This window comes from Eubalaena glacialis, chromosome 3, assembly GCF_028564815.1.
Source record: "Eubalaena glacialis isolate mEubGla1 chromosome 3, mEubGla1.1.hap2.+ XY, whole genome shotgun sequence".
In the NCBI taxonomy this organism is placed as follows: Eukaryota; Metazoa; Chordata; class Mammalia; order Artiodactyla; family Balaenidae; genus Eubalaena; species Eubalaena glacialis.
Genome location: NC_083718.1, coordinates 96,887,944 through 96,913,796, shown reverse-complemented (window position 1 = coordinate 96,913,796; position 25,853 = coordinate 96,887,944). Strand labels below are relative to the sequence as shown.

At 41.9% G+C, this 25,853-nt stretch overlaps 1 protein-coding gene across 1 annotated transcript; it reads right to left on the bottom strand.

Moving 5' to 3' along the window:
* Positions 1–4,661: 4,661 nt before the first annotated feature.
* Positions 4,662–22,750, bottom strand: LOC133087103 (pepsin B-like). Its single transcript, XM_061183868.1, is given in 9 exon segments — positions 4,662–4,814; positions 5,025–5,141; positions 6,009–6,156; positions 8,019–8,127; positions 8,130–8,149; positions 9,238–9,395; positions 9,398–9,439; positions 10,143–10,337; positions 22,691–22,750. Coding segments are annotated over 9 exon segments (1,002 nt in total).
* Between the last annotated feature and the right edge of the window lie 3,103 nt (positions 22,751–25,853).

Sequence of the window (25,853 nt, the reverse complement as noted above, 5' to 3'; positions counted from 1 at the left end):
TGCCTTCCAATGCAGGGGACGTGGGTTCGATTCCTGGCCAGGGAACTAAGATCCCACATGCTGCGGGGCAACTAAGCCCGTGCACCGCAACTACTGAGCCCGTGCGCTTTGGAGCCCATGCACCACAACTAGAGAGAAGCCCGCGTGCCACAACGAAGAGCCCACGCGCAGCAGCAAAAGATCCCACTTGCCGCAATGAAGATCCTGCGTGCCGCAACTAAGACCCGATGCAGCCAAATAAATAAATAAATATTTTAAAAATATATATATATAAAAGATGTTGACTAGAGCAGTTATTGAAGGCTTGACTGGGTCTGAAGGATTCATTCCTAAAATAACTCACTCACTTGGCTGGCAAGCTGGCACTGGCTGTTGGCAGAAGATCTCAGTACCCCTTGTGGCCTCTCTTTAGGGCTGCTGGAATGTCAGCTGGTTCTCTCAGGGTACGTGAACCAAGAAAGAGCATGATGGAAAGGTCTGAGCCCCACATCAGGCTCCCCAGTCTGGTGACCTCGTGACCCTGTGGTCACTGGACAGGGGGTGTGGGTTTTGACTAGACTGAATCTCTGCCCCTCTTACCTGTCTTGATGTTGCCTGTCCTTTATATCCTTAGTTGTAGAAAATCTGTTTTGCTAGTCTTCAGGTCATTTTCAGAGCTAGTTTTTTTTTTTTTTTTTAACATCTTTTTTGGAGTGTAATTGCTTTACAATGGTGTGTTAGTTTCTGCTTTATAACAAAGTGAATCAGCTATACATATACATATATCCCTATATCTCCTCCCTCTTGCGTCTCCCTCCCTCCCTCCCTTCCTTCCTTCCTCTATTTATTTTTTTGTAACAATTTTGAGTATCCTACAGGAGGTAGAGACTCCAGTTCTCTCAGATTTTCAAATATGTCTAAGTCTGCTGATGGTGGAAACTCCTCTATCAAAAGGAAAGACACTCATGATGCTTACCAAGCTGCAGTTGCAGCAATACAACCAAACCTGTAAAAAGACAAGAAACAAATCCATGACTCAGCTCAGGGCTTCCCAGGGAAGCTACAGACCTGTTGCACTGCTGGGTAACTAACAATGAACTACTGTCAGCTACTGGTGAGTCCTGCACAGATCTTCCTCTCCACAGCTTGTGCCTAAGCCACCCTGGGGAGGAGGGGGTGCTGGAGCTGGGTTCCCCACCACCTAGTGAGTGGTGAGTAGAAAGAGCATGGGCTCTGAGCAGACACTGTTGTGCTTGAAGCCTGGCTCTTCTCCTTCCAGCTGCAGGGTGCTGGATATCTTGTCACACAACACCTAACCTCAATTTGCTTACTGACAAAAATGGGGAGATTAAAACCCACTTCAAAATATATTGTGAGGATTAGATGAGATAACCAAAGTGACATTACCTAACGTACAGTCAGAATAAAATAAATGTGTGTTAATTAAACCAGTAACCTATCTACCTGGCGCAGTCATCAAGGCTCCAATGGACTGGATTCTCACCTTCCGACAATGACCTTAAGCCAAGATCTAGCTTATCTACTCTTGTTTTAGCTCAGCTGTATCTTTAGTGGGGGCAAGAGCTGAACAGCTTTGCATTCTCGCTGAGGCCCAGGATGTCCCAGAATCTGTTGGATCAGCTGCTCCCACTGGTGGTGTTCAGCATCCTCAGGTGCTCATGGACCACAGCCTTCCAAAGCTCTTTGGGAGTGGGGTGTTACCAGGTTAAGGATCTGAGCACTGAGGGTAGCGTTAGTTCTTCCTCTACAGAAGGTGGCACTGGGCAAGATATGGGTGGTGAGAGAGGTGATAGATGAAGGAGTAGAATCATTGTAAAAGTCATTCTATTAAGTGGGACATTGCAGAGGAAGAGGCAGTGAGATTTGGATTGGAAGCAACAGAAGCAGTGCTTTGGGTTAGATGCATTCAAGGAATGCCTGACTTGCTAGGGCACACCTGCTAAGCCTTCGAAATTCAGTACTTTGTAACTTAGCACTTCCTATTAATGTACAGATGATGTCACTCTTTTTATTCTGGAACCTGGGCATGTATAAGAGAAAGAAAAAGCCAGCAGCCTGACAAAGCAGGGACCTAATGGGATGGCACATGCCAGGACAAGAGAGAAATGACATAGAAAAATCCAAACAAAGTCTTTTTATATTGAAGCAAACTTCTGGGTCCCTGCTTTCTGATGCTTGATGGAGAGGATTCTCTGGATTTAGAGGAGAAGAGGGAATTGGGTCTGTGTTACTTACCAGTCCAAAGCAGCGTCCTTTCCATCACTGCTGCAGTCCTCAAAGAAAGACCTGGCATCCTGTCGCTTTGTGTAAGATCTGAGCTGAGACGGGCCTCGTTATCTCTGTGACAGTAGAACAGGCTATTGTGTTGTCAACTCCTCACCTGCTGTGGCCAATTTCAGAGGACTTGTTCAGAGAATGCATCAAATCTTCTGAAGAAGATAAAATCCTTTTGCCATGTCTTTGACCGTGAGAGGGACAGGGAAGGAGGCCTTGGTCAACATGGCCACCAGGACTGTGGGGAGCTGTTTTTGGGTTTCCTGTGACTTTTGGATAGTAAAGAGGAGAGTCACAGTGGAATAAGAAAGAGGGAAGCTGAGAGCTCCCTGATTTGGGTTGGCTCTAAATTCTGGGTATAGGGGTCTTTCACTTATGTTTAGGTTTCTCGGCCATGACCATGAGCTAGGAAAATGGCTAGGGTCCTAAGGCAGAAGCTCTACCAGGAATGAAGAATATGCATCTCTCTGGAGTTGTGTCTCCACCAGGTATGGGAACCTGAGGAACCCCAACTGAGGGCTGTGGAACAGAGGGGCCCTGCCAACAGACCTCTCTTCCTCAAACAAAGGTCTGATCATTCTCTCTCTTTTTCTAAACCCATTGTGGTTCCCATCGATTAGATAATAAAGTCCAGACTTTTAGCAAGGTCCTGCTCATCTGATCCAACCCACCTGGCAGCCTCATTCCCTGCTATCCTTTCCAGGTTCTGTGTGCTCCAGCCAGTTCAGATTCTTTGCTGATCTGCAACGGCACAAACTCTTCCAAGCCTCTGTGTTGTTCTTACGTTGTTTTTCTGCATGAGATGCCTTTTTACTTTCCATACATGATGAGTTCCTACTCATACTTCAAGGTCTAAAGTTAACACAATTTCCTCTGTGATACCTTCTTCTTTCCTGACACTCTCAGGAAGAATTCACTGTAACAGCATTAATCTCACTTGTATTGTATATTATTAATTTAGTAGTACAAGTTTCTGCTAAGTACATCTTTTCTGCGAGACATCTAAGATCTGGGGATTTAAAGAGAAAATAACACAGTCTCTTTCCTCTAGGAGATCATAATCTAGTTGGGTAAATGGGTAAAATCCAGTGCACTGTGTAATGCATTATCAGAGATACAAAGTATTGTACCTCTTCATAGTGAGTGGGAGGGTAGGCAGAGGAAAGGGAGAAAGATGTCAGGGATCAGGGAAAATTTCATTTACACAAACCAAGATTTTGATTAATAGTTTATGAATAAATTAATGATATTTGACCTGTGATGACCCCATTAGAAATAATTAAATGGAAGTCTCTTTTATAAGTATAACCCAAATATAGGCTGGGGTCCCATGTGGCCACTGTCTTCATGAATTCAATTTAAAAAGCACATTATGGCTGCCAATAATAATTAAAGGATCATTCCAATCTTTATATCTCTTTAGGAATATTTTTAAAACTCTAATTTGTAAGCATGGGCAACATTTCTCAGAATCTCCATCCTACATTCCTCTCTAGAGATGTTGCTCTGGAACATCTCCCCCAAAAAACCCCAGATCTCTAACTTCACCTCCACCTTCCATAGCTTCTACCTCTTCTCACTTCCCTGTTTCCTTGCAGCTCTCTATTTAAATACTTTTCTCTTTCCTCCTACCTTTGTGGACCTGCTGCTCTCTCTCAATCTATTGATATTTCCCTCTCTCTCCCTCTCCTTCTTCCCCTGTCTCTCTTCCCAGTCTTCAAATACTCTATCTCAGAAGAGAATATGTGCAGGTAAAGTGAATATGTGAAGCAGCCTGAAAGTACTGGTAGGAATGAATGGAGTCTGTGAAATGTCCCATAATATTTAAATTTATTACAACTGTGTTGCTCCCTTACAAAAACAAATAAATGAACAATAACGCTACGTTCTGATCAGATTTTGGCCTTCCAAGCACCTTTTTGAAATGCTCTCTAAGGATTCTTTTCTCTTCTCCAAAATTCTTGAGTCAGCAATTGATCTGGCTGGCGTCTTTTTTAAGAACTGAGAGAAAATAATTTTGGAGGAGAGAGTGCTGGGAGGGGTGAAAACCTCCAACCACGACCGTCATGTAGAGACCACTGTGTCCTTGACACCCATGCTGCATGCCGCCAGATACTGCCTCTCCTGTTCTCTCCCATTGATTAAAAGATCCTCCAAACAGCTGTTGCTAACTTTCAATTTAGGATAAACTACTAAATTGTTTGTTGGAAGGAGCCTCAAAAATGTTTGGAGATTTCTGATTTCTTAGGTTCAGGAAGAAAAACACTCTAGTGGGCAGAAGGAATCAGGATAGTTTAAAATGCTGCCCTCAGCCACAAAGGCATTAGGGCAAATGCAGAGCCCTCGGGGAGGTTGCAGGCAGCTGCAGGCAGCTGCCTTGCACTAGTCTAGGTGGAGAGGGCAAAGCCCACATGATTGTTGGCCACATCGAAGACAGAGTAATACTCCTTGAAGAAGACATCACCCAGAATCCACAGAGGCTCCCCGCTGGAGGAGGGCAGGTAAGAGGCCTCAATCCCAAGCATGCAGTAGCTATTGTTCTGAAGAGACAGAGGACATGAGGACATCATCAGTTGCACTGCAGAGGCCTTTCCCATGGGAACGCCCCCCACCCTATATTCCATGATGCCTGGGGGTCCCTGACTTCTTGTTCACCCTCAGCCCTGCCCCTGGTGATTGCCCATAGCAACCCAGATGTGAGCTGGGACACAGACCAGCCTTGGGCCCATCCAAACACACAATCCAGGGACCCTGGGGTGAATACGTATGTTGAAGACATAGGCAGAGGGAGGCAGTGGGAAATGGGACCCACTGATGATGAAGGTGATGATGGGCATGCTCTGCACGGAGTCGCAGTTGACCACAAACTGAGAGAGAGAAGAGGCAATGCTGCAGAACGCTGGGGCTAGGGGCCCAGACAAAGGGCCCAAGCCCCCCCTTTTCCTGTGAGACTCTCTTCTCCACCTTCCAGCAGAGGCTGTTTCAGAGCATGGAAGGCCAGGCCTGACTCCTGGGCACAATGCTGACTGGCCCTCTTGCTTCTTGACTCCTCTCCTTAAACATACCTCAGCTCTTAGTTTTGGGGAGTATGGATATGGCCATAAGGAGTTAGGCTCTTCCAAAACCCAAATTCTAACCTCAGAAAGTACAAATTACAGAGAAAAGGCATTGGCACACATTTGTAGAAGTATACTCATAACACACTCTCATATCCACATTTGTGTACACCAGTCCATGTACTCATCACATGCACACACACATCCACACACAGACACTTGCATGCAGGGAAAAGCAAACTACATATGTGTACCAAGGGGTGGAGATGTGGGCACAGGAGGCTCCTCAGAGTAAAACCCAAAGGTGCATTTCTAGAGAAGGAAGAAAGCCAAGTGGAATGTACAAGGGCATTGTGCCCTGACTCTATTTCACTCAGTCAAATGACAGTGGCCAGACCAAGCTGAATGTGCTCCTAGGACCTACAATGAACTAGCAGCACCTGACAACCATTCAGCCCTCACTCACAGTCTGGATGGGGTTGGTATTATTCCCTCCCCTTTCCCTTCCTTGCATTGGAGGTTCATGAAATGCCAAGCTGTGTCCCCACCTGTTCTGTCCTGTCAGGGGTTCAGGTCCCCACACAACCCTTCCTCCTCCCTCTCATGAACTCAGGCACTTGGGCTCCTGGCTGAGGCTGCATGGAAGTGCAGAGAAACCTTTGGCTTCTGGCTACTCACATCACCATTCTCATTTTCCTGGGCTCCTGTTGACTGCAGGAAGGAGGTCATGTACTGCTGGGAAACAGCCAGCAGGAAGGTCCCCATATCCACAATGGCCTGGCAGCCCTGGGAACACCAGCCAGTGGCCTGGTCACTGATGGCAAACCTGAGAGGGACACCAGTACAAAGAGAGTCAGGTGCCTCTTCCACAACCACGAGCCCTGTCCTCCCCTCATCACCGCCACCCCCGTCCCCAATCCAGGAGCTCCAATGTTCTGCATCTTCCAGGAAGCAAGACCACCCTATGACATACCTACCCATGTAATGGTGTTGGGCCTTTGTGATTATTGGAATAATAGCCTCAGTCTTGTACTGGTGACCTCTCCAGCTCTGACTGGAAGCTCTTGGAAGGCAGAGACTGTGTCTTGTCTTCTTTAATCTACCATTGTGTGGGCCAGCACACAGTGCCAAACACAGTCAGGGCTTGAAATTAATTGATATATACAAGTTGAGCACCTACTATGTGCAAGACACTCCTATAGGGATCATGGTGATATAAGGAGGGGGTAAATCATACTTTCTGTTTTTAAGGAGCTTATTCTAACTGAAAAGACACAACACAATATGTCATGCCATGACAAACACTATAAGGCAGTAGCTGATAAACTCCATAATGTGGTACATAAAGTCCTATGTGATTCAGTCCCTCATTCCCTGTCCAGCTTTTTCTGCTGCTCTACCTCTCCTCTTCATTCTCAAGTGTTTGTTGGTGCTGTCTATGAGACAAGGCACTTGGAGATACAATGGTGAGCAAGACAGACACCACAGCCTAGTGGAAAGGCCAGACACTTAACAAAAACACACATATATGAGGTGTAATTGCAGTCCTGATATGTGCTGTAAAGAAAATGCAATGTTTCAGAGAAGAGGAAACTTGAGCTATTCTGGGGTTTCACACAAGGGTTGTTCTAAGGAAGTGATGCTTAAAGAGTGAGAGTAATTGGTCCATGTGAAAAAGACACCTCTATTCCAAGCGCATGAAGCTAGTCCCCAGACATGCCAAGTTTTTCCTTTCTCCACTCCTGCACATTGGGCTGTTTTTCCAGTGCTTACCCAGTGATTTGGACATATAAATTGTGACAGGGGCACAGGTAAATACTACTGGATTAAAAGTGAGAGATCACTGTGGACTGGGACCCCGGGAGAAGTTTGGAGGGGATAGGAGTTAATCCAGGCGCTGAAGTTTGCCTAAAATTCAAATAAGCATGGAGAAGAGGAGGGACACTTCAGGTGATATTAACAAAAGAAGCAAGAAAGTTATGACAAGGTGCAAGCACTTGATGAAGTCTATGCTTCAGATCAGGGAGTAGGGGAAAGGCTGTATAGATAGGTAGGGGCTAGCTTCTGTATGGTCTTGAGTACAGGCAAAAGGCGTTTTGTCTTAAATTTGCATGTGATGGAAAATTCTTGAGGGCTTTGAGTGTAGAAGCAGTGGATTCATGATCAGTGGGATCTGATGTGTTGTGTTCAGGTTCAAATTTTGAAATTTGTGAAATGTGTGACTTCTGATAATTTACCAACATCTGAGCCTTGATTTCTTTATCGACGGAATGAAATACAGTTCTGACATCCTTATAGTGTTGTGGAAATTATATGCAATATTATATGTAAAATATTTAGCACAGTATCTGGCACGTGGAAAGCATCAATGCATCAATAGTAACAGCCATTACTCTTACTGATGATGGAAGTGGTAAAGATCATGTTGATGGGATAACGAAGCTTCTAAGAACAAAGACGTGAATTCACAGGGCCTAGGAATGACCAACCTGCTGACACGGCAAAGCTCAGGGACCAGTTCAAAAAGTTCAGTCAAGAGCTAGACTCCAGAGTCTACTGAGCTCCAGGACAACCTCAGCCTGGGGGTTTGATGATTCTTTAAGAAATCTGTGTCATGAGAGGAACGGGGAATATTGTCATGCTGGAGGAACATCCTAGGAGTGTCCATAATCCATTGGAACTGTCCACTCTACTTATTCCTGGATGTCAATCTGCCAGTACATTTCCCGGGTGACAAGGGTCCAGACGATCTGACCAGAATAGAGTTGGGTGTCCACACCTCCCAGGATGAGCTCTCACCATATTGATAGGTTGGTTGGCTGGGGAGAAAGGTACACGAGCATGAGTTCCACCACATGAATGGGTCAGGCAGTTCCTCTCTCTCCTCCCGCCTTCCCTCTCTCCCTCAGACACAGAGGTACTGCAGAACAAGGGTGTGCTGTCCTCTGAGCTGCTCCTTAGATTCCACCTGACTCAAAGTACAACAGAGAGGAGAATTCTTAGAGAAACACCCAAAGTGTCAGAGACTTGGAAACACAGACTCCATCATATAGGAGAGGACAGGCACCTGAAAACAAACTATAGAAGTATCCCAGAGAGACCTTTCCTGGACAGGGTGAGAATAAGAAGAAACCCCTCTGAGAGTACCTGGAATGGGGCCTGACAGAGACACCAAGTGTGCCATGATGGGCATGCTCCTATCGTGGTCAGGTTGGTAACTATATAATGTGAAGAAGATCTAGGCCTCCTGTGTTTACTACCTTGGATCAGGTACCCTGAGCTTGATATATTTAGGAAAAAAGATCAGTAAGTAAAATTTGCCATAAAAGTTCGAGGCCAGGTAGAGTAGGAAAAGTACTGGATTTCTGATCAAGGCATTTAAGCTTGAGTCTTGGCTTCACACCTACTAGTGACTGACCTTGATCAACATCAACAACCTGTTTGAGCCTTCATTTCCTCATTGGCAAACCTGGGCTAATAACAGGATTTTTGAGATGTCATTTGAAGGGATTGCTACAAGAATACCTTATAAAGCCAGAGATGTTATTATAATTATCATTCCATTTCTGTTCTCTTACTAGTAAATGCTCATGTGGCTTGTTCAATTGCTCTACAGTTGTGCAAATCTAACACAGCAATTTCTAGATTTACTAAACAAATGTTGAAGGAATATTGCATTTTTTAAGAAAAGAGTCATCATATGGCTTATGGTCATAATTAAAAATTCTTCTACTGTGTTTAAAATAAAATTCCCCCCACAATGTAATTACAAATTTTCAGAAATACATGGATTGTTTTACTCACTGTATCAGGAAACTTTTTTACCTAGGCTCTGTCTGATGTTGAATTGTCCAAAGCCCCCACAGTGCATCATTTGATGAGCCCTTCCCAGGACAAAGGTTCTTACCGAGAGAAGTAGAAGCTGAAGAGGGGTTGGGTGAGCTGGTCCTGCTGCAGCCTGCTCTGCATGACTGTTGGGGTACCTCCCACCGTCAAGCTGGGGTAGGCCATTCCCGGAATCCCATCAAAGTCTAAATAGTAGAAGGGATAGCTGGGTTCACTCTCTCACTCAGGCCAAACTCCTGGTTATCAGTGACGATGTTCTGAACCTGGGCTGAGCAGAGAGAAGAGTTTCACAATTCAGGTGGACAAATCTTTCCCAGACTTAGGTGCCCAGGGTCTGGAATCTAGAACCTCTCCCAGGAGAGGAAGTTGGCTTTTTTCATGCTAAGCTCAAACATGAGTGTGAGGGTGGAAGGTGAAGGGGCAACAACATAACCCAACCAAATATGTCTTGGAAAAAGGAGTGTGGTTGTTACGGAAGCAGAGGCAGCTGATTTCTGGAGTTATAGTTTCCACATCCATGGGCAAGGAAAGAACAGTGACTGGTGTTATATTGAAAAATCCACGTGCAAGAACAAGAGAGAACTGTGGGAGTTGGATGTAAAGAAATAAGGAAAATGTGAAAGGATATGTCTTCAAATATCCAAAGTGAAATTGTGTGGAAGAGGGAGCAGATTTATTCTGATTCTGAACAGCAGAGTAAAACCAGGGAAGAAAGTCAAAAGGCATAGCAACCTTAGCACCACATAAAGAGCTTTCTGCAGTCAGAACTGCTGTGGAAGCAATGCCTGTCTTGGGAGGAAGGTTGAATTAGATGAACTTTGACATCCTTTCCAACTCTAGCTTCTGGGAATGTCGTACAAATTAGTAATTGTGGATTTCTCTCACAGCTTAAGGCTCTAGAAAATGAAAGCCAAACCACAGAACCTCAGAGGATATTACTCACAGTAATATGAGGATATTACTCACAGTCATGGTATCAAATACCAAGACCACAACCAGGCTTCCAAAATCATAGGACAGTGTATAGGTTTGCCCATTGTTTCTGAAAGTGGAGGACTGGCTGGGGTTGAACTTATTGTGATTGGCTGTAGAAAGACAAAATGAAATATTAGTCTTATTAATTACTTTCCAAATACTTGGAGACAACTTACCCTCGATGGCCTAGGATCATCAGACCAAGGCTGGGATAGGACCTTAGCCTCACTTCCTTTATACTGTAGACAAACTGTGTTAGCCACAGAAAAGCCTGTCCCCTTGGATAACATACATTGCCCAAATTCCTTCCAATCCACCATCCCTGAGGGATAGATCTCTTCAAAAGTGCCAGGAATTCCAGCCCACAGGAAAGAACGGACAGAAAGGAACAATGTAGAAAAAGGAATGGAAGCCTCAGTCTATTTCTGCTCTCTATCTACTATTAGGACTTTTTTTTTTACTTTTATTTTATATATTTTAAAATACAGCAGGTTCTTATTAGTTATCAATTTTATACATATTAGTGTATATATGTCAATCCCAATCTCCCAATTCATCACACGACCACCCCCACACCCCCGTGGCTTTCCCCCCTCGGTGTCCATACGTTTGTTCTCTACATCTGTGTCTCAATTTCTGCCCTGCAAACCTGTTCATCTGTACCATTTTTCTATGTTCCACATACATACGTTAATATACGATATTTATTTTTCTCTTTCTGACTTACTTCACTCTGTATGACAGTCTCTAGATCCATCCACGTCTCAACAAATGACCCAATTTCGTTCCTTTTTATGGCTGAGTAATATTCCATTGTATATATGTACCACAACTTCTTTATCCATTCATCTGTCGATGGGCATTTAGGTTCTTTCTGTGACCTGGCTACTGTAAATAGTGCTGCAATTAACATTGGGGTGCATGTGTCTTTTTGAATTATGGTTTTCTCTGGGTATATACCCAGTAGTGGGATTGCTGGGTCATATTGTAATTCTATTTTTAGTTTTTCAAGGAACCTCCATACTGTTCTCCATAGTGGCTGTATCAATTTACATTCCCACCAGCAGTAAAAGAGGGTTCCCGTTTCTCCACACCCTCTCCAGCATTTGTTGTTTGTAGATTTTCTGATGATGTCCATTCTAACTGGCATGAGGTGATAACTCATTGTAGTTTTGATTTGCATTTCTCTAAAAATTAGTGATGTTGAGCAGCTTTTCATGTGCTTCTTGGCCATCTGTATGTCTTCTTTGGAGAAATGTCTATTTAGGTCTTCCACCCATTTTTGGATTGCATTGTTTGTTTCTTTAATATTGAGCTGCATGGCTGTTTATATATTTTGGAGATTAATCCTTTGTCCGTTGATTCGTTTGCAAATATTTTCTCCCATTCTGAGGGTTGTCTTTTCGTCTTGTTTATGGTTTCCTTTGCTGTGCAAAAGATTTTAAGTTTCATTAGGTCCCATTTGTTTATTTTTGCTTTTATTTCAATTTCTCTAGGAGGTGGGTCAAAAAGGATCTTGCTGTGATTTACATCATTGAGTGTTCTGCCTATGTTTTCCTCTAAGAGTTTGATAGTGTCTGGCCTTACATTTAGGTCTTTAATCCATTTTGAGTTTATTTTTGTGTATGGTGTTAAGGACTGTTCTAATTTCATATGTTTACATGTACCTGTCCAGTTTTCCCACCACCACTTATTGAAGAGGCTGTCTTTTCTCCACTGTATATTCTTGTCTCCTTTGTCATAGATTAGTTGACCATAGGTGCGTGGGTTTATCTCTGGGCTTTCTATCTTCTTCCATTGATCTATGTTTCTGTTTTTGTTCCAGTACCATATTGTCTTGATTACTGTAGTTTTGTAATATAGTCTGAAGTCAGGGAGTCTGATTCCTCCAGCTCCGTTTCTTTCCCTCAAGACTGCTTTGGCTATTCGGGGTCTTTTGTGTCTCCATACAAATTTTAAGATGATTTCTTCTAGTTACGTAAAAATGCCATTGGTAATTTGATAGGGACTGCATTGAATCTGTAGATTGCTTTGAGTAGTATAGTCATTTTCACAATATTGATTCTTCCAATCCAAGAACATGGTATATCTCTCCATCTGTTGATGTCATCTTTAATTTCTTTCATCAGTGTCCTATAATTTTCTGCATACAGGTCTTTTGTCTCCTTAGGTAGGTTTATTCCTAGGTATTTTATTCTTTTTGTTGCAATGGTAAACGGGAGTGTTTTCTTAATTTCACTTTCAGATTTTTCATCATTAGTATACAGGAATGCAAGAGATTTCTGTGCATTAATTTTGTATCCTGCTACTTTACCAAATTCATTGATTAGCTCTAGTAGTTTTCTGGTAGCATCTTTTGGATTCTCTATGGATAGGATCATGTCATCTGCAAACGGTGACAGCTTTACTTCTTCTTTTCCGATTTGGATTCCTTTTATTTCTTTTTCGTCTCTGATTGCTGTGGCTAACACTTCCAAAACTATGTTGAATAATAGTGGTGAGAGTGGGCAACCTTGTCTTGTTCCTGATCTTAGTGGAAATGGTTTCAGTTTTTCACCATTGAGGACAATGTTGGCTGTGGGTTTGTCATATACGGCCTTTATTATGTTGAGGAAAGTTCCCTCTATGCCTACTTTCTGCAGGACTTTTATCATAAATGGGTGTTGAATTTTGTCGAAAGCTTTCTCTGCATCTATTGAGATGATCATATGGTTTTTCTCCTTCAATTTGTTAATATGATGTATCACGTTGATTGATTTGCGTATATTGAAGAATCCTTGCATTCCTGGAATAAACCCCACTTGATCATGGTGTATGATCCTTTTAACGTGCTGTTGGATTCTGTTTGCTAGTATTTTGTTGAGGATTTTTGCATCTATGTTCATCAGTGATATTGGCCTGTAGTTTTCTTTCTTTGTGACATCTTTGCCTGGTTTTGGTATCAGGGTGATGGTGGCCTCGTAGAATGAGTTGGGGAGTGTTCCTCCCTCTGCAATATTTTGGAAGAGTTTGAGAAGGATAGGTGTTAGCTCTTCTCTAAATGTTTGATAGAATTCGCCTGTGAAGCCATCTGGTCCTGGGCTTTTGTGTGTTGGAAGATTTTTAATCACAGTTTCAATTTCAGTGCTTGTGATTGGTCTGTTCATATTTTCTATTTCTTCCTGGTTCAGTCTCGGCAGGTTGCGCATTTCTAAGAATCTGTCCATTTCTTCCAGGTTGTCCATTTTATTAGCATAGAGTTGCTTGTAGTAATCTCTTATGATCGTTTGTATTTCTGCAGTGTCAGTGGTTACTTCTCCTTTTTCATTTCTAATTCTATTAATTTGAGTCTTCTCCTTTTTTCTCTTGATGAGTCTGGCTAATGGTTTATCAATTTTGTTTATCTTCTCAAAGAACCAGCTTTTAGTTTCATTGATTTTTGCTATTGTTTCCTTCATTTCTTTTTCATTTATTTCTGATCTGATCTTTATGATTTCTTTCCTTCTGCTAGCTTTGGGGTTTTTTTGTTCTTCTTTCTCTAATTGCTTTAGGTGCAAGGTTAGGTTGTTTATTCGAGATGTTTCCTGTTTCTTGATGTAGGCTTGTATTGCTATAAACTTCCCTCTTAGAACTGCTTTTGCTGCATCCCATAGGTTTTGGATCGTCGTGTCTCCATTGTCATTTGTTTCTAGGTATTTTTTGATTTCCCCTTTGATTTCTTCAGTGATCACTTCGTTATTAAGTAGTGTATTGTGTAGCCTCCATGTGTTTGTATTTTTTACAGATGTTTTCCTGTAATTGATATCTAGTCTCATAGCGTTGTGGTCGGAAAAGATACTTGATACGATTTCAATTTTTTTAAATTTACTGAGGCTTGATTTGTGACCCAAGATGTGATCTATCCTGGAGAATGTTCCGTGCGCACTTGAGAAGAAAGTGTAATCTGCTGTTTTTGGATGGAATGTCCTATAAATATCAATTAAATCTATCTAGTCTAGTGTGTCATTTAAAGCTTGTGTTTCCTTATTTATTTTCATTTTGGATGATCTGTCCATTGGTGAAAGTGGGGTGTTAAAGTCCCCTACTATGATTGTGTTACTGTCGATTTCCCCTTTTATGGCTGTTAGTATTTGCCTTATGTATTGAGGTGCTCCTATGTTGGGTGCATAGATATTTACAATTGTTATACCTTCCTCTTGGATCGATCCCTTGATCATTATATAGTGTACTTCTTTGTCTCTTGTAATAGTCTTTATTTTAAAGTCTATTTTGTCTGATATGAGAATTGCTACTCCAGCTTTCTTTTGATTTCCATTTGCATGGAATATCTTTTTCCATCCCCTCACTTTCAGTCTGTATGTGTCTCTAGGTCTGAAGTGGGTCTCTTGTAGACAGCATATATATGGGTCTTGTTTTTGTATCCATTCAGCCAGTCTGTGTCTTTTGGTGGGAGCATTTAATCCATTTACATTTAAGGTAATTATCGATACGTATGTTCCTATTCCCATTTTCTTAAATGTTTTGGGTTTGTTATTGTAGGTGTTTTCCTTCTCTTGTGTTTTTTGCCTAGAGAAGTTCCTTTAGCATTTGTTGTAAAGCTGGTTTGGTGGTGCTGAACTCTCTCAGCTTTTGCTTGTCTGTAAAGGTTTTAATTTCTCCATCAAATCTGAATGAGATCCTTGCTGGGTAGAGTAATCTTGGTTGTAGGTTTTTCTCCTTCATCACTGTAAGTATATCCTGCCACTCCCTTCTGGCTTGCAGAGTTTCTGCTGAAAGATCAGCTGTTAACCTTATGGGGATGCCCTTGTGTGTTATTTGTTGTTTTTCCCTTGCTGCTTTTAATATGTTTTCTTTATATTTAATTTTTGATAGTTTGATTAATATGTGTCTTGGCGTGTTTCTCCTTGGATTTATCCTGTATGGGACTCTCTGTGCTTCCAGGACTTGATTAACTATTTCCTTTCCCATATTAGGGAAGTTTTCAACTATAATCTCTTCAAATATTTTCTCAGTCCCTTTCTTTTTCTCTTCTTCTTCTGGGACTCCTATAATTCGAATGTTGGTGCGTTTAATGTTGTCCCAGAGGTCTCTGAGACTGTCCTCAGTTCTTTTCATTCTTTTTTCTTTATTCTGCTCTGCAGTAGTTATTTCCACCATTTTATCTTCCAGGTCACTTATCCGTTCTTCTGCCTCAGTTATTCTGCTATTGATCCCATCTAGAGTATTTTTAATTTCATTTATTGTGCTTTTCATCGTTGCTTGGTTCCTCTTTAGTTCTTCTACGTCCTTGTTAAATGTTTCTTGCATTTTGTCTATTCTATTTCCAAGACTTTGGATCATCCTTACTATCATTATTCTGAATTCTTTTTCAGGTAGACTGCCTATTTCCTCTTCATTTGTTAGGTCTGGTGTGTTTTGACCCTGCTCCTTCATCTGCTGTGTGTTTTTCTGTCTTCTCATTTTGCTTATCTTACTGTGTTTGGGGTCTCCTTTTCACAGGCTGCAGGTTCGTAGTTCCCGTTGTTTTTGGTATCTGTCCCCAGTGGCTAAGGTTGGTTCAGTGGGTTGTGTAGGTTTCCTGGTGGAGGGAACTAGTGCCTGTGTTCTGGTGGATGAGGCTGGATGTTGTCTTTCTGGTGGGCTCGTCCACGTCTGGTGGTGTGTTTTGGGGTGTCTGTGGCCTTATTATGATTTTAGGCAGCCTCTCTGTTAATGGATGGGGCTGTGTTCCTGTCTTGCTAGTTGTTTGGCATAGGGTGTCCAGCACTGTAGCTTGCTGGTCGTTGAGTGAAGCTGGGTCTTGATGTTGAGATGGAGATCTCTGAGAGATTTTCACCATTTGGTATTACGTGGAGCTGGGAGGTCTCTTGTGGACCAGTGTCCTGAAGTTGGCTCTCCCACCTCAGAGGCACAGCCCTGATGCCTGGCTGGAGCACCAAGAGCCTTTCATCCACACGGCTCAGAATAAAAGGGAGAAAAAATGGAAAGAAAGAAAGAAAGAGGATAAAATAAAATAAAGCAATTATAATAAAAAATAAGAAAAAAAATTATTAAGAATAAATGTATTAAGAAAAAAATTTTTTTTTAATTTTTAAAAATAGATTTATTAACTTTTTATACTAAAAATAAGAAAAAAATTATTAAGAAAAAATTTATTAAGAAAAAAAATTTTTTTAATTTTTTAAAATAAAAAATATGAAAAAACTTATTAAAAATGTTTTTTTAATTTTTTAAAAATAGAAAATAAGGAAAAAATTATTAAGAAAACATTTATTAGGGAAAAAAAATTTTTTAAGTAAAAAAAAAAAAAAAAAAAAAAGAGGACGGACCTAACCCTAGGACTAACAGTGAGAGCAAAGCTATACAGACAAAATCTCACCCAAAAGCATACACATATACTCTCACAAAAAAAGGAAAAGGGGAAAAGTTAATATATCCTGCTCCCAAAGTCCACCTCCTAAATTTGGGATAATTCGTTGTCTATTCAGGTATTCAACAGATGCAGGCACATCAAGTTGTTTGTGGAGCTTTAATCCGCTGCTTCTGAGGCTGCTGGGAGAGATTTCCCTTTCTCTTCTTTGTTCATACAGCTCCCGGGGTTCAGTTTTGGATTTGGACCCGCCTCTGCATGTAGGTTGCCTGAGGGCGTCTGTTCCCCGGCCAGACAGAACGGGGTTAAAGGAGCAGCTGATTCGGGGGCTCTGGCTCAGTCAGGCCGGGGGGAGGGAGCGGTACGGAGGAGGCGGGGCGAGCCTGCGGCGGCAGAAGCCGGCGTGACGTTGCAGCAGCCTGAGGCGCGCCTTGCGCTCTCCCGGGGAAGTTGTCCCCAGATTACGGGAGCCTGGCCATGGCCGGCTGCACAGGCTCCCGGGAGGGGCAGTGTGGAGAATGACCTGTGCTCACCCACAGGCTTTTTGGTGGCGGCAGCAGCAGCCTTAGCGTCTCATGCCCGTCTCTGGGGTCCGCGCTGATAGCCGCGGCTCGCGCCCGTCTCTGGAGTTCGTTTAAGTGGCGCTCTGAATCCCCTCTCCTTGCTCGCCGCGAAACAAAGAGGCAAGAAAAAGTCTCTTGCCTCTTCGGCAGCTGCAGACTTTTTCTCGGGCACCCTCCCGGCTAGTTGTGGTGCGCTAGCCCCTTCAGGCTGTGTTCACGCCGCCAACCCCAGTCCTCTCCCTGGGATCCGACCGAAGCCCGCGCCTCAGCTCCCAGCCCCCGCCCGCCCCGGCAGGTGAGCAGACAAGCCTCTCAGGCTGGTGAGTGCTGCTCGGCGCCGAGCCTCTGTGCGGGAATCTCTCCGTTTTTCCCTCTGCGTCCCTGTTGCTGTGGGATCCGCGCTGATAGCCGCGGCTCGCGCCCGTCTCTGGAGCTCGTTTAGGTGGCGCTCTGAATCCCCTCTCCTTGCACGCCGCGAAACAAAGAGGCAAGAAAAAGTCTCTTGCCTCTTCGGCAGCTGCAGTCTTTTTCCCGGACTCCCTCTCGCCAGCACCGAAGCCCGAGCCTCAGCTCCCAGCCCCCGCCCGCCCCGGCGGCCGAGCAGACAAGCCTCTCGGGCTGGTGAGTGCTGGTCGGCACCGATCCTCTGTGCGGGAATCTCTCCGCTTTGCCCTCCGCACCACTGTGGCTGCGCTCTCCTCCGTGGCTCTGAAGCTTCCCCCCTCTGCTACCCGCAGTCTCTGCCCACGAAGGGGCTTCCTAGTGTGTGGAAACTTTCCTCCTTCACAGCTCACTCCCACTGGTGCAGGTCCCATCCCTATTCTTTTGTCTCTGTTATTTCTTTTTTCTTTTGCCCTACCCAAGTACGTGGGGATTTTCTTGCCTTTTGGGAGGTCTGACGTCTTCTGCCAGCGTTCAGTGGGTGTTCTGTAGGAGCAGTTCCACGTGTAGATGTATTTCTCATGTATCTGTGGGGAGGAAGGTGATCTCCGCGTCTTACTCTTCCGCCATCTTGCCCCTCCCCTCCTCTTTAATTTTTGATAGTTTGATTATTATTTGTCTTGGCATGTTTCTCCTTGGATATATCCTGTATGGGACTCTCTGTTCTTCCTGGACTTGATTGACTATTTCCTTTCCCATATTAGGGAAATTTTGAACTATAATCTCTTCAAATATTTTCTCAGTCCCTTTCTTTTTCTCTTCTTCTTCTGGGACCCCTATAGTTCATATGTTGGTGTGTTTAATATTGTCCCAGAGGTCTCTGAGACTGTCCTCAATTCTTTTCATTCTTTTTTCTTTATTCTTCTCTGCAGTAGTTATTTCCACTATTTTATCTTTCAGGTCACTTATCCGTTCTTCTGCCTCAGTTATTCTGCTATTGCTCCCTTCTAGAGAAATTTTAATTTCATTTATTGTGTTGTTCATGATTGTTTGTTTGCTCTTTAGTTCTTCTAGGTCATTGTTAAACGTTTCTTGTATTTTCCCCATACTGTTTCCAAGATTTTGGATCACCTTTACTATCATTATTCTGAATTCTTTTTCAGGTAGACTGCCTATTTCCTCTTCATTTGTTAGGTCTGGTAGGTTTTTACCTTGCTCCTTCATCTGCTGTATTTCCTTGTCTTCTCATTTTGCTTAACTTACTGTGTTTGGGGTCTCCTTTTCGTAGGCTGCAGGTTCATAGTTCCCATTGTTTTTGGTGTCTGCCCCCAGTGGCTAAGGTTGGTTCAATGGGTTGTGTAGGATTCCTGGTGGAGGGGACTAGTGCCTGTGTACTGGTGTTTGAGGCTGGATCTTGTCTTCCTGGTGGGCAGGACCATGTCTGATGGTGTGTTTTGGGGTGTCTGTGACCTTATTATTATTTTAGGCAGCTTCTCTGCTAATGGGTGGGGTTGTGTTCTTCTCTTGCTAGTTGTTCGGCATAGGGTGTCCAGCACTGTAGCTTCCTGGTCGTTGAGTGGAGCTGGGTCTTGGTGTTGAGATGGAGATCTCTGGGAGATTTTTACCATTTGATATTACGTGGAGCTGGGAAGTCTCTGGTGAACCAATGTCCGGAGCTTGGCTCTCCCACCTCAGAGGCACAGCTGTGATGCCTGGCTGGAGCACCAAGAACCTGTCATCCAAACGGCTCAGAATAAAAGGGAGAAAGAAAGAAAGAAAGAAGGAAAGAAAGAAAGAAAGAAAGAAAGAAAGAAAGAAAGAAAGAAAGAAGAAAGAAATTTTAAAAAAAGGTTATTAAAATAAAAAACAAAAAATAATATTAAAAAAGTTTTTTAAGTAATTAAAAAAAAAGAAAGAAAGAAACAAGAGAACAACGAAACCAAAAAACAAATCCACCAATGATAACAAGCGCTGAAAACTATACAAAATAACAAAACAAAAAACGGACAGACAGAACCCTAGGACAAATGGTAAAAACAAAGCTATACAGAGAAAATCACACACAGTAGCATATGCATACACACTCACAAAAAGAGAAAAAGGGGAAAAAAATATATCATTGCTACCAAAGTCCACCTCCTCAATTTGGGTTGATTCGTTGTCTATTCAGGTATTCCACAGTTGCAGGGTACATCAAGTTGACTGTGGAGATTTAATCCGCTGCTCCTGAGGCTGCTGGGAGAGATTTCCCTTTCTCTTCTTTGTTCGCACAGCTCCTGGGATTCAGCTTTGGATTTGGCCCTGCCTCTGCATGTAGGTCGCCTGAGGTCATCTGTTCTTCGCTCAGACAGGATGGGGTTAAAGGAGCAGCTTCTTTGGGGGTTCTGGCTCACTCAGGCCAGGGAGAGGGAGGGGTACGGAGTGCGTGGTGAGCCTGCAGCAGCAGAGGCCGGCGTGACGTTGCACCAGCCTGAGGTGTGCCATGTGTTCTCCTGGGGAAGTTGTCCCTGGATCACGGGACCCTGGCAGTGGTGGGCTGCACAGGCTCCCGGGAGGGGAGGTATAAATAGTGACCTGTGCTTGCACAGAGGCTTCTTGGTGGCTGCAGCAGCAGCCTTAGCATCTCATGCCTGTCTCTGGGGTCCACACTGATAGCCGCGGCTCGCGCCCGTCTCTCGTGCTCCTTTAAGTGGCGCTCTTAATCCTCTCTCCTCATGCGCCAGGAAACAAAGAGGCAAGAAAAAGTCTCTTGCCTCTTTGGCGGATCCAGACCTTTTCCCGGACTCCCTCCCGGCTAGCTGTGGCGCACTAGCCCCCTTCAGGCTGTGTTCATGCAGCCAACCCCAGTCCTCTCCCTGGGATCCGACCTCCGAAGCCCGAGCCTTAGCTCCCAGCCCCCACCCATCCTGGCGGGTGAGCAGACAAGCCTCTCAGGCTGGTGAGTGCTGTTCAGCACCCATCCTCTGTGCGGCAATCTCCACTTTGCCCTCTGCACCCCTGTTGCTGCGCTCTCCTCCGTGGCTCCGAAGCTCCCCCCCTCTGCCACCCACAGTCTTTGCCTGCGAAGGGGCTTCCTAATGTGTGGAAACCTTTCCTCCTTCACAGCTCCCTCCCACTGGTGCAGGTCCCGTCCCTATTCTTTTGTCTCTGTTTTTTCTTTTTTCTTTTGCCCTACCCAGGTACGTGGGGAGTTTCTTGCCTTTTGGGAAGTCTGAGGTCTTCTCCTAGCGTTCAGTAGGTGTTCTGTAGGAGGTATTCCACATGTAGTTGTATTTCTGATGTATTTGTGGGGAGGAAGGTGATCTCCACGTCTTACTCTTCCACCATCTTGAAGCTCACCTTTTGTGTAATTTTGACTTTTAGAAAACTACAAATGATGTTTCACATAACCCAAAAATAAGTAAATAAAATCAAGGATATAATAGAGGTGGTGGTGGGGGGGCAACTCAAATCTGCAATACAAACAGTGATGAATGAACTTAACTGTGTTTTAAAAATAGAACAACATAACCACAATGAAGGGATTAGGGAAGAAAAGAACTAACCATATTAACTTTGGAAAGTAGGATTTTGCCTACATACCTAAAGGCTGAAGACAAAAAGAACTATGCACAAATACTATACTCTAGTTAGCAAATTTGCTTTTTATAGGTGTATGTGTTAGCAATTCTGAAACTATTTGATGTGTGTTCCAGAACTAAACAAATAAGTAAATATTTTGTGGATAATGAAAGCCAGGTTTCTCACTGGCAGAGAATTAAATTACAAATAGGGAAATGGGAAAGGCTAGAATGAACCCTGTGGTGTTGAAATCAGAGGTATCAGTATGAAATTATGGCTTTAAAAACATATAGATAGGTTAATACATAAAATTGATATCAAAATATATGTATACATAAATATGTTTCCTAGCTTTGACCACTGAAAGGGCCTAGAAATAATGACATCACAGAAGCAATAAGTACATCTAATGCCAAAATCTTGATTTCTAAATCCTGTTCTCTAAATAAAAGAACCAGAGATCTTGAAGAAATATCTGATTTGGGTGCTGGAGCAGGGAAAATACAAAAAAAGACTGGAGCAGCTTATGTTTCCAGGAAGTAAGGAAGTACTAAAAAATGATGAGGTCATGTCAGAGGGACACAAGAGCCACCTTGAAGGAGTTCCCGGTGGCCAAAATTGGAACAATCTGAGTAACAAAATAATGATAATGATGAAATATGACCCATAGAATAAAGTAAATACTGAGAAAGTACTATTACCAATGAATAATCAAATAAACAAATGGGGAAAAAGAGACAGATGTTACTTACAAGATGTCAGTTAATGAATCTAGAAGAAAGAGTGGAAAGTAAAAAATCACTATTTGACAAATAGCACCCAGTAATAATTGTTGGAGACAAGAAAGAATCAATGGATGTCAGAAATTTTGGATGAAAGTATGACAAGAAACTTGATATTTGCATAGTCTTAAAGTATTTCACCACAAGATATTTGTAATTACTAAGGAAAATAGTAACTTTACAATGCAAGAAACACAGCAGACAGCATATAATACAAGAGATCAAAAAGTTAATATCACCAGCAATGAGACATGCCAACATCATGTAACTCCTGATATGATGCACTGAGGAGGACACAATATCCGTCCTCTGACATTCTTTCCAAAAATGCATAACCTGAGTTTAAACATAAGAAAATATCAGACAAACCCGAAATGAAAAACATTCTACAAAATAACTGGCCGTATTCTTCAAATGTGTCCAAGCCATGAAAGACAAGAACTACCCAGGTTGGGGGAAACTAAGGAGATATGACAACTAAATGCAATGTAGGATCCCAGATTGAATTCTGGACCAGAAAGAGGCATTTCCTTCAAAATAGAGCTTGTATTGAACAAGTTCTTGACACATCCACTGCTCCTTCACTGACCTGAGACCCCCCATCACCTCTCATCTGTGTTACTAAGATAATCTTGGCTTCTTTGTTTTTATCCTTGTCCCCTACAGTCTATTATCAGCCCAGCACCCAAACTAAAGTCTGATCATGTTGTTCCTTTACAGTGGTTCCCGATTTTACTCAGAATGAAAGACAAAGCCTTCAGAATGACCAGCAAAAACTTTCCATGGTCAGGCTTCCCAGACCTCTAGAAGGGGCTCTCTCAGCTCTCTCCCTTACACACTGTGCTGCAGCTCTGCCCAGCTCCTTCTTCTTCACTGACACTCAGGCACACTCTGCCTTTAGACCTTTGCAAGGCTGTTCATTTGGTCTGGAACATTCTTCTCCCATATATCCCCATAGTGCATGCCCTTATCTTTTAGTCTTTTATCAAATGGCATATTTTCAACAAAGCATACACTAATCACCCTATTGAATACTGCCAACTGCATATTCCCTGCCCCTACACTTCTTTTTTTGAAGTATAATTATCTTACAATATTGTATTAGTTTCAGGTGTACAACATAGTGATTTGATATTTTTATACATTCTAAAATGATCACCATGATGTCTAGTTACCTTCTGTCAGCACACAAAGTTATTGCAATATTATTACTATATTCCTTATGCTGTAAATTATAACTGTGACGTTTATTTTATACTCGAAATTTGTACCTCTTTATATCCCTCAGCTATTTCACTTATTCCCCCAATTCCACAGAAACCAGTTTGTTCTTTGTATCTATGTGTCTGTTTCTTTTTGTTATGTTTGTTCTTTTATTTTGCTTTTTATATTCCACATATAAGTAAAATCATATGGCATTTGGCCATTTGCAGCAACTTAGATGCAACTAGAGATTATCATACAAAGTGAAGTAAGTCAGAAAGAGAAAGAGAAATACCATATGATATCACTTATATGTAGAATCTAAAATATGACACAAATGAACCTATCTATGAAACAAAAACAGAATCAGGGACATAGAGAATAGATTGGTGGTTGCCAAGGGGGATCGGGGTGGGAGACAGATGGATTGGGAGTTTGGGATTAGCAAATGCAAACTGGTATATATAGGATGGATAAACAACAAGGTCCTACTGTATAGCACAGGAAACTATATTCAATATCCTGTGATAACAGAGATCAGCTTGATGCTTTGTGACCACCTAGAAGGGTGGGATAGGGAGGGTGGGAGGGAGATGCAAGAGGGAGGGGATATGGGGACATACGCATACATATAGCTGATTCACTTTGTTATAAAGCAGAAATTAACACACCATTGTAAAGCAATTATACTCCAATAAAGAAGTTAAAAAATAAATATCTTCCACCAAAAAAAAGAAAAATCCTGTGATAAACCATAATGGAAAAGAATATGAAAAAGAATGTGTGTGTGTGTATATATATATATATATATATATATATATATATATATATATATACACACACACACACACATTCTGCATGTATATACATGTATAACTGAGTCACTTTGTTGTACAGCAGTAATTAATACAACACTGTATATCAACTATACTTCAATAAAAAGTTTTTAAAAAATCATACAGCATTTGTCTTTCTCTCTGTCTGACTTATTTTACTTAGCATAATACCCTCTAGATCCAAACAAGTTGTCACAAATGGCAAGATTTTATTCTTTTTTTGTAGCTGAGTAATATTCCATTGTATATATATATACCACATCTTTATCCATCTATCTATTGATGAATACTTAAGTTGCTTCCACATATTGGCTATTGTAAATAATGCTGCAATTAACATAGGGCTGCATACAACTTTTTGAATTAGTGCTTTTTTGTTTTTTTTTTTTTTGGAAAAATACTCAGAAGTGGAATTACTAGATAGTATGGTAGTACTATTTTTACTTTTGAGGAAACTCCATACTGTTTTCCATAGTGGCTGTACCAATTTACATTCCCACCAGCAGAGCACAAGGGTTCCCTTTCTCCACATCTTTGCCCACACTTGTTATTTGTTGTCTTTTTGATAATAGCCATTCTGACAGGTGTAAGGTGATATCTCCTTATGGTTTTGATTTGTATTTCCCTGAAGATTAGTGATTTTGAGCATCTTTTCATGTGTCTGTTGGCCATCTGTATGTCTTCTTTGGAAAAAATGTTTATTCAAGTCCTCTGCCCATTTAAAAAACTTTTTTTATGTTGAGTTGTAAGAGTTCTTTGTATATTTTGGATATTCCTCCCTTATCAGATATATCATTTGCAATATCTTCTCCCATTTAGTAGGTGGCCTTTTTGTTTTGTTGATGGTTTCCTTCACTGTGCAAAGGCTTTTTGGTTTTTTTAGTTCTATTTGTTTATTTTGCTATTTCAATTATTCTGCTCTGATCTTTATCATTTCTTTCTACTAACATTGGGTTTTGTTTGTTCTTCTTTTTCTGGTTCCTTAGGTGTAAAGTTAGGTTATTTAGTTGAGATTCATCTTGTTTCTAGTGGTAGGCTTGTATTACTATAAACTCCCCTCTTAGAACTGCTTTTGCTGCATACTATAGATTTTGGATCATTGTGTTTCCATTTTCATTTGTCTCCAGGTATTTTTTGATTTCTTCAGTGACCACTGGTTGTTTAAAAGCATAATGTTTAGCCTCCATGTGTTTGTGTACTGCAGTTTTTTTTATTTTAGTTGATTTCTAGTCTCATACCACTGTGGTCAGAAAAGATGCTTGATATGATTTCAATCTTCTCAAATTTATTGAGACTTGTTTTGTGGCCAGCATGTGATCTATCCTGGAGAATGTTCCATTTACACTTGAAAAGAATGTGTATTCTGCTGCTTTTGAATGAAGTGTTCTATATTTATCTACTAAGTTCATCTGCTCAAATGTGTCATTTTAAGCTAGTATTTCCTTATTGATATTCTGTCTGAATGATTTGTCCATTGATGTAAGTGCGGTGTTAGACAAAGTAGTCCTCTACTATGTTTGTGTTACTATCAATTTCTCCCTTTATGTTTGTTAATATTTCCTTTATAAATTTAGGTGCTCTTATGTTGGGTGCATATATATTTACAATTATTATATCTTCTTATTGGATTGAGTCCTTTATCATTATGTAATGTCCTTTTTTGTCTCTTGCTAGAGTGCTAGTCTTAAAGTCTATTTTTTCTGGTATAAGAACTGCTACTCCAGCTTTCTTTTCATTTCCATTCACATGAAATACCTTTTTCCATCCCTTCACTTTCAGTGTGTTTCTTTAGACCTGAAGTGAGTCTTTTGTAGGCAGTATTTTATGTGTCTTTTTTTTTTTAATCTATTCAGCCACTCTATGTCTTTGATTAAGGCAGTTAGTCCATTTACATTTAAAGTAATTATTGATAGGAATGTACTTACTGCCATTTTGTTAATTATTTTCTGGTTGTTTTGTCCTGCCGCCACACTTTGGAATTCCTACACTGCCTTACTTTTTTTTTGTATTCCATAGAAGCAACCTGC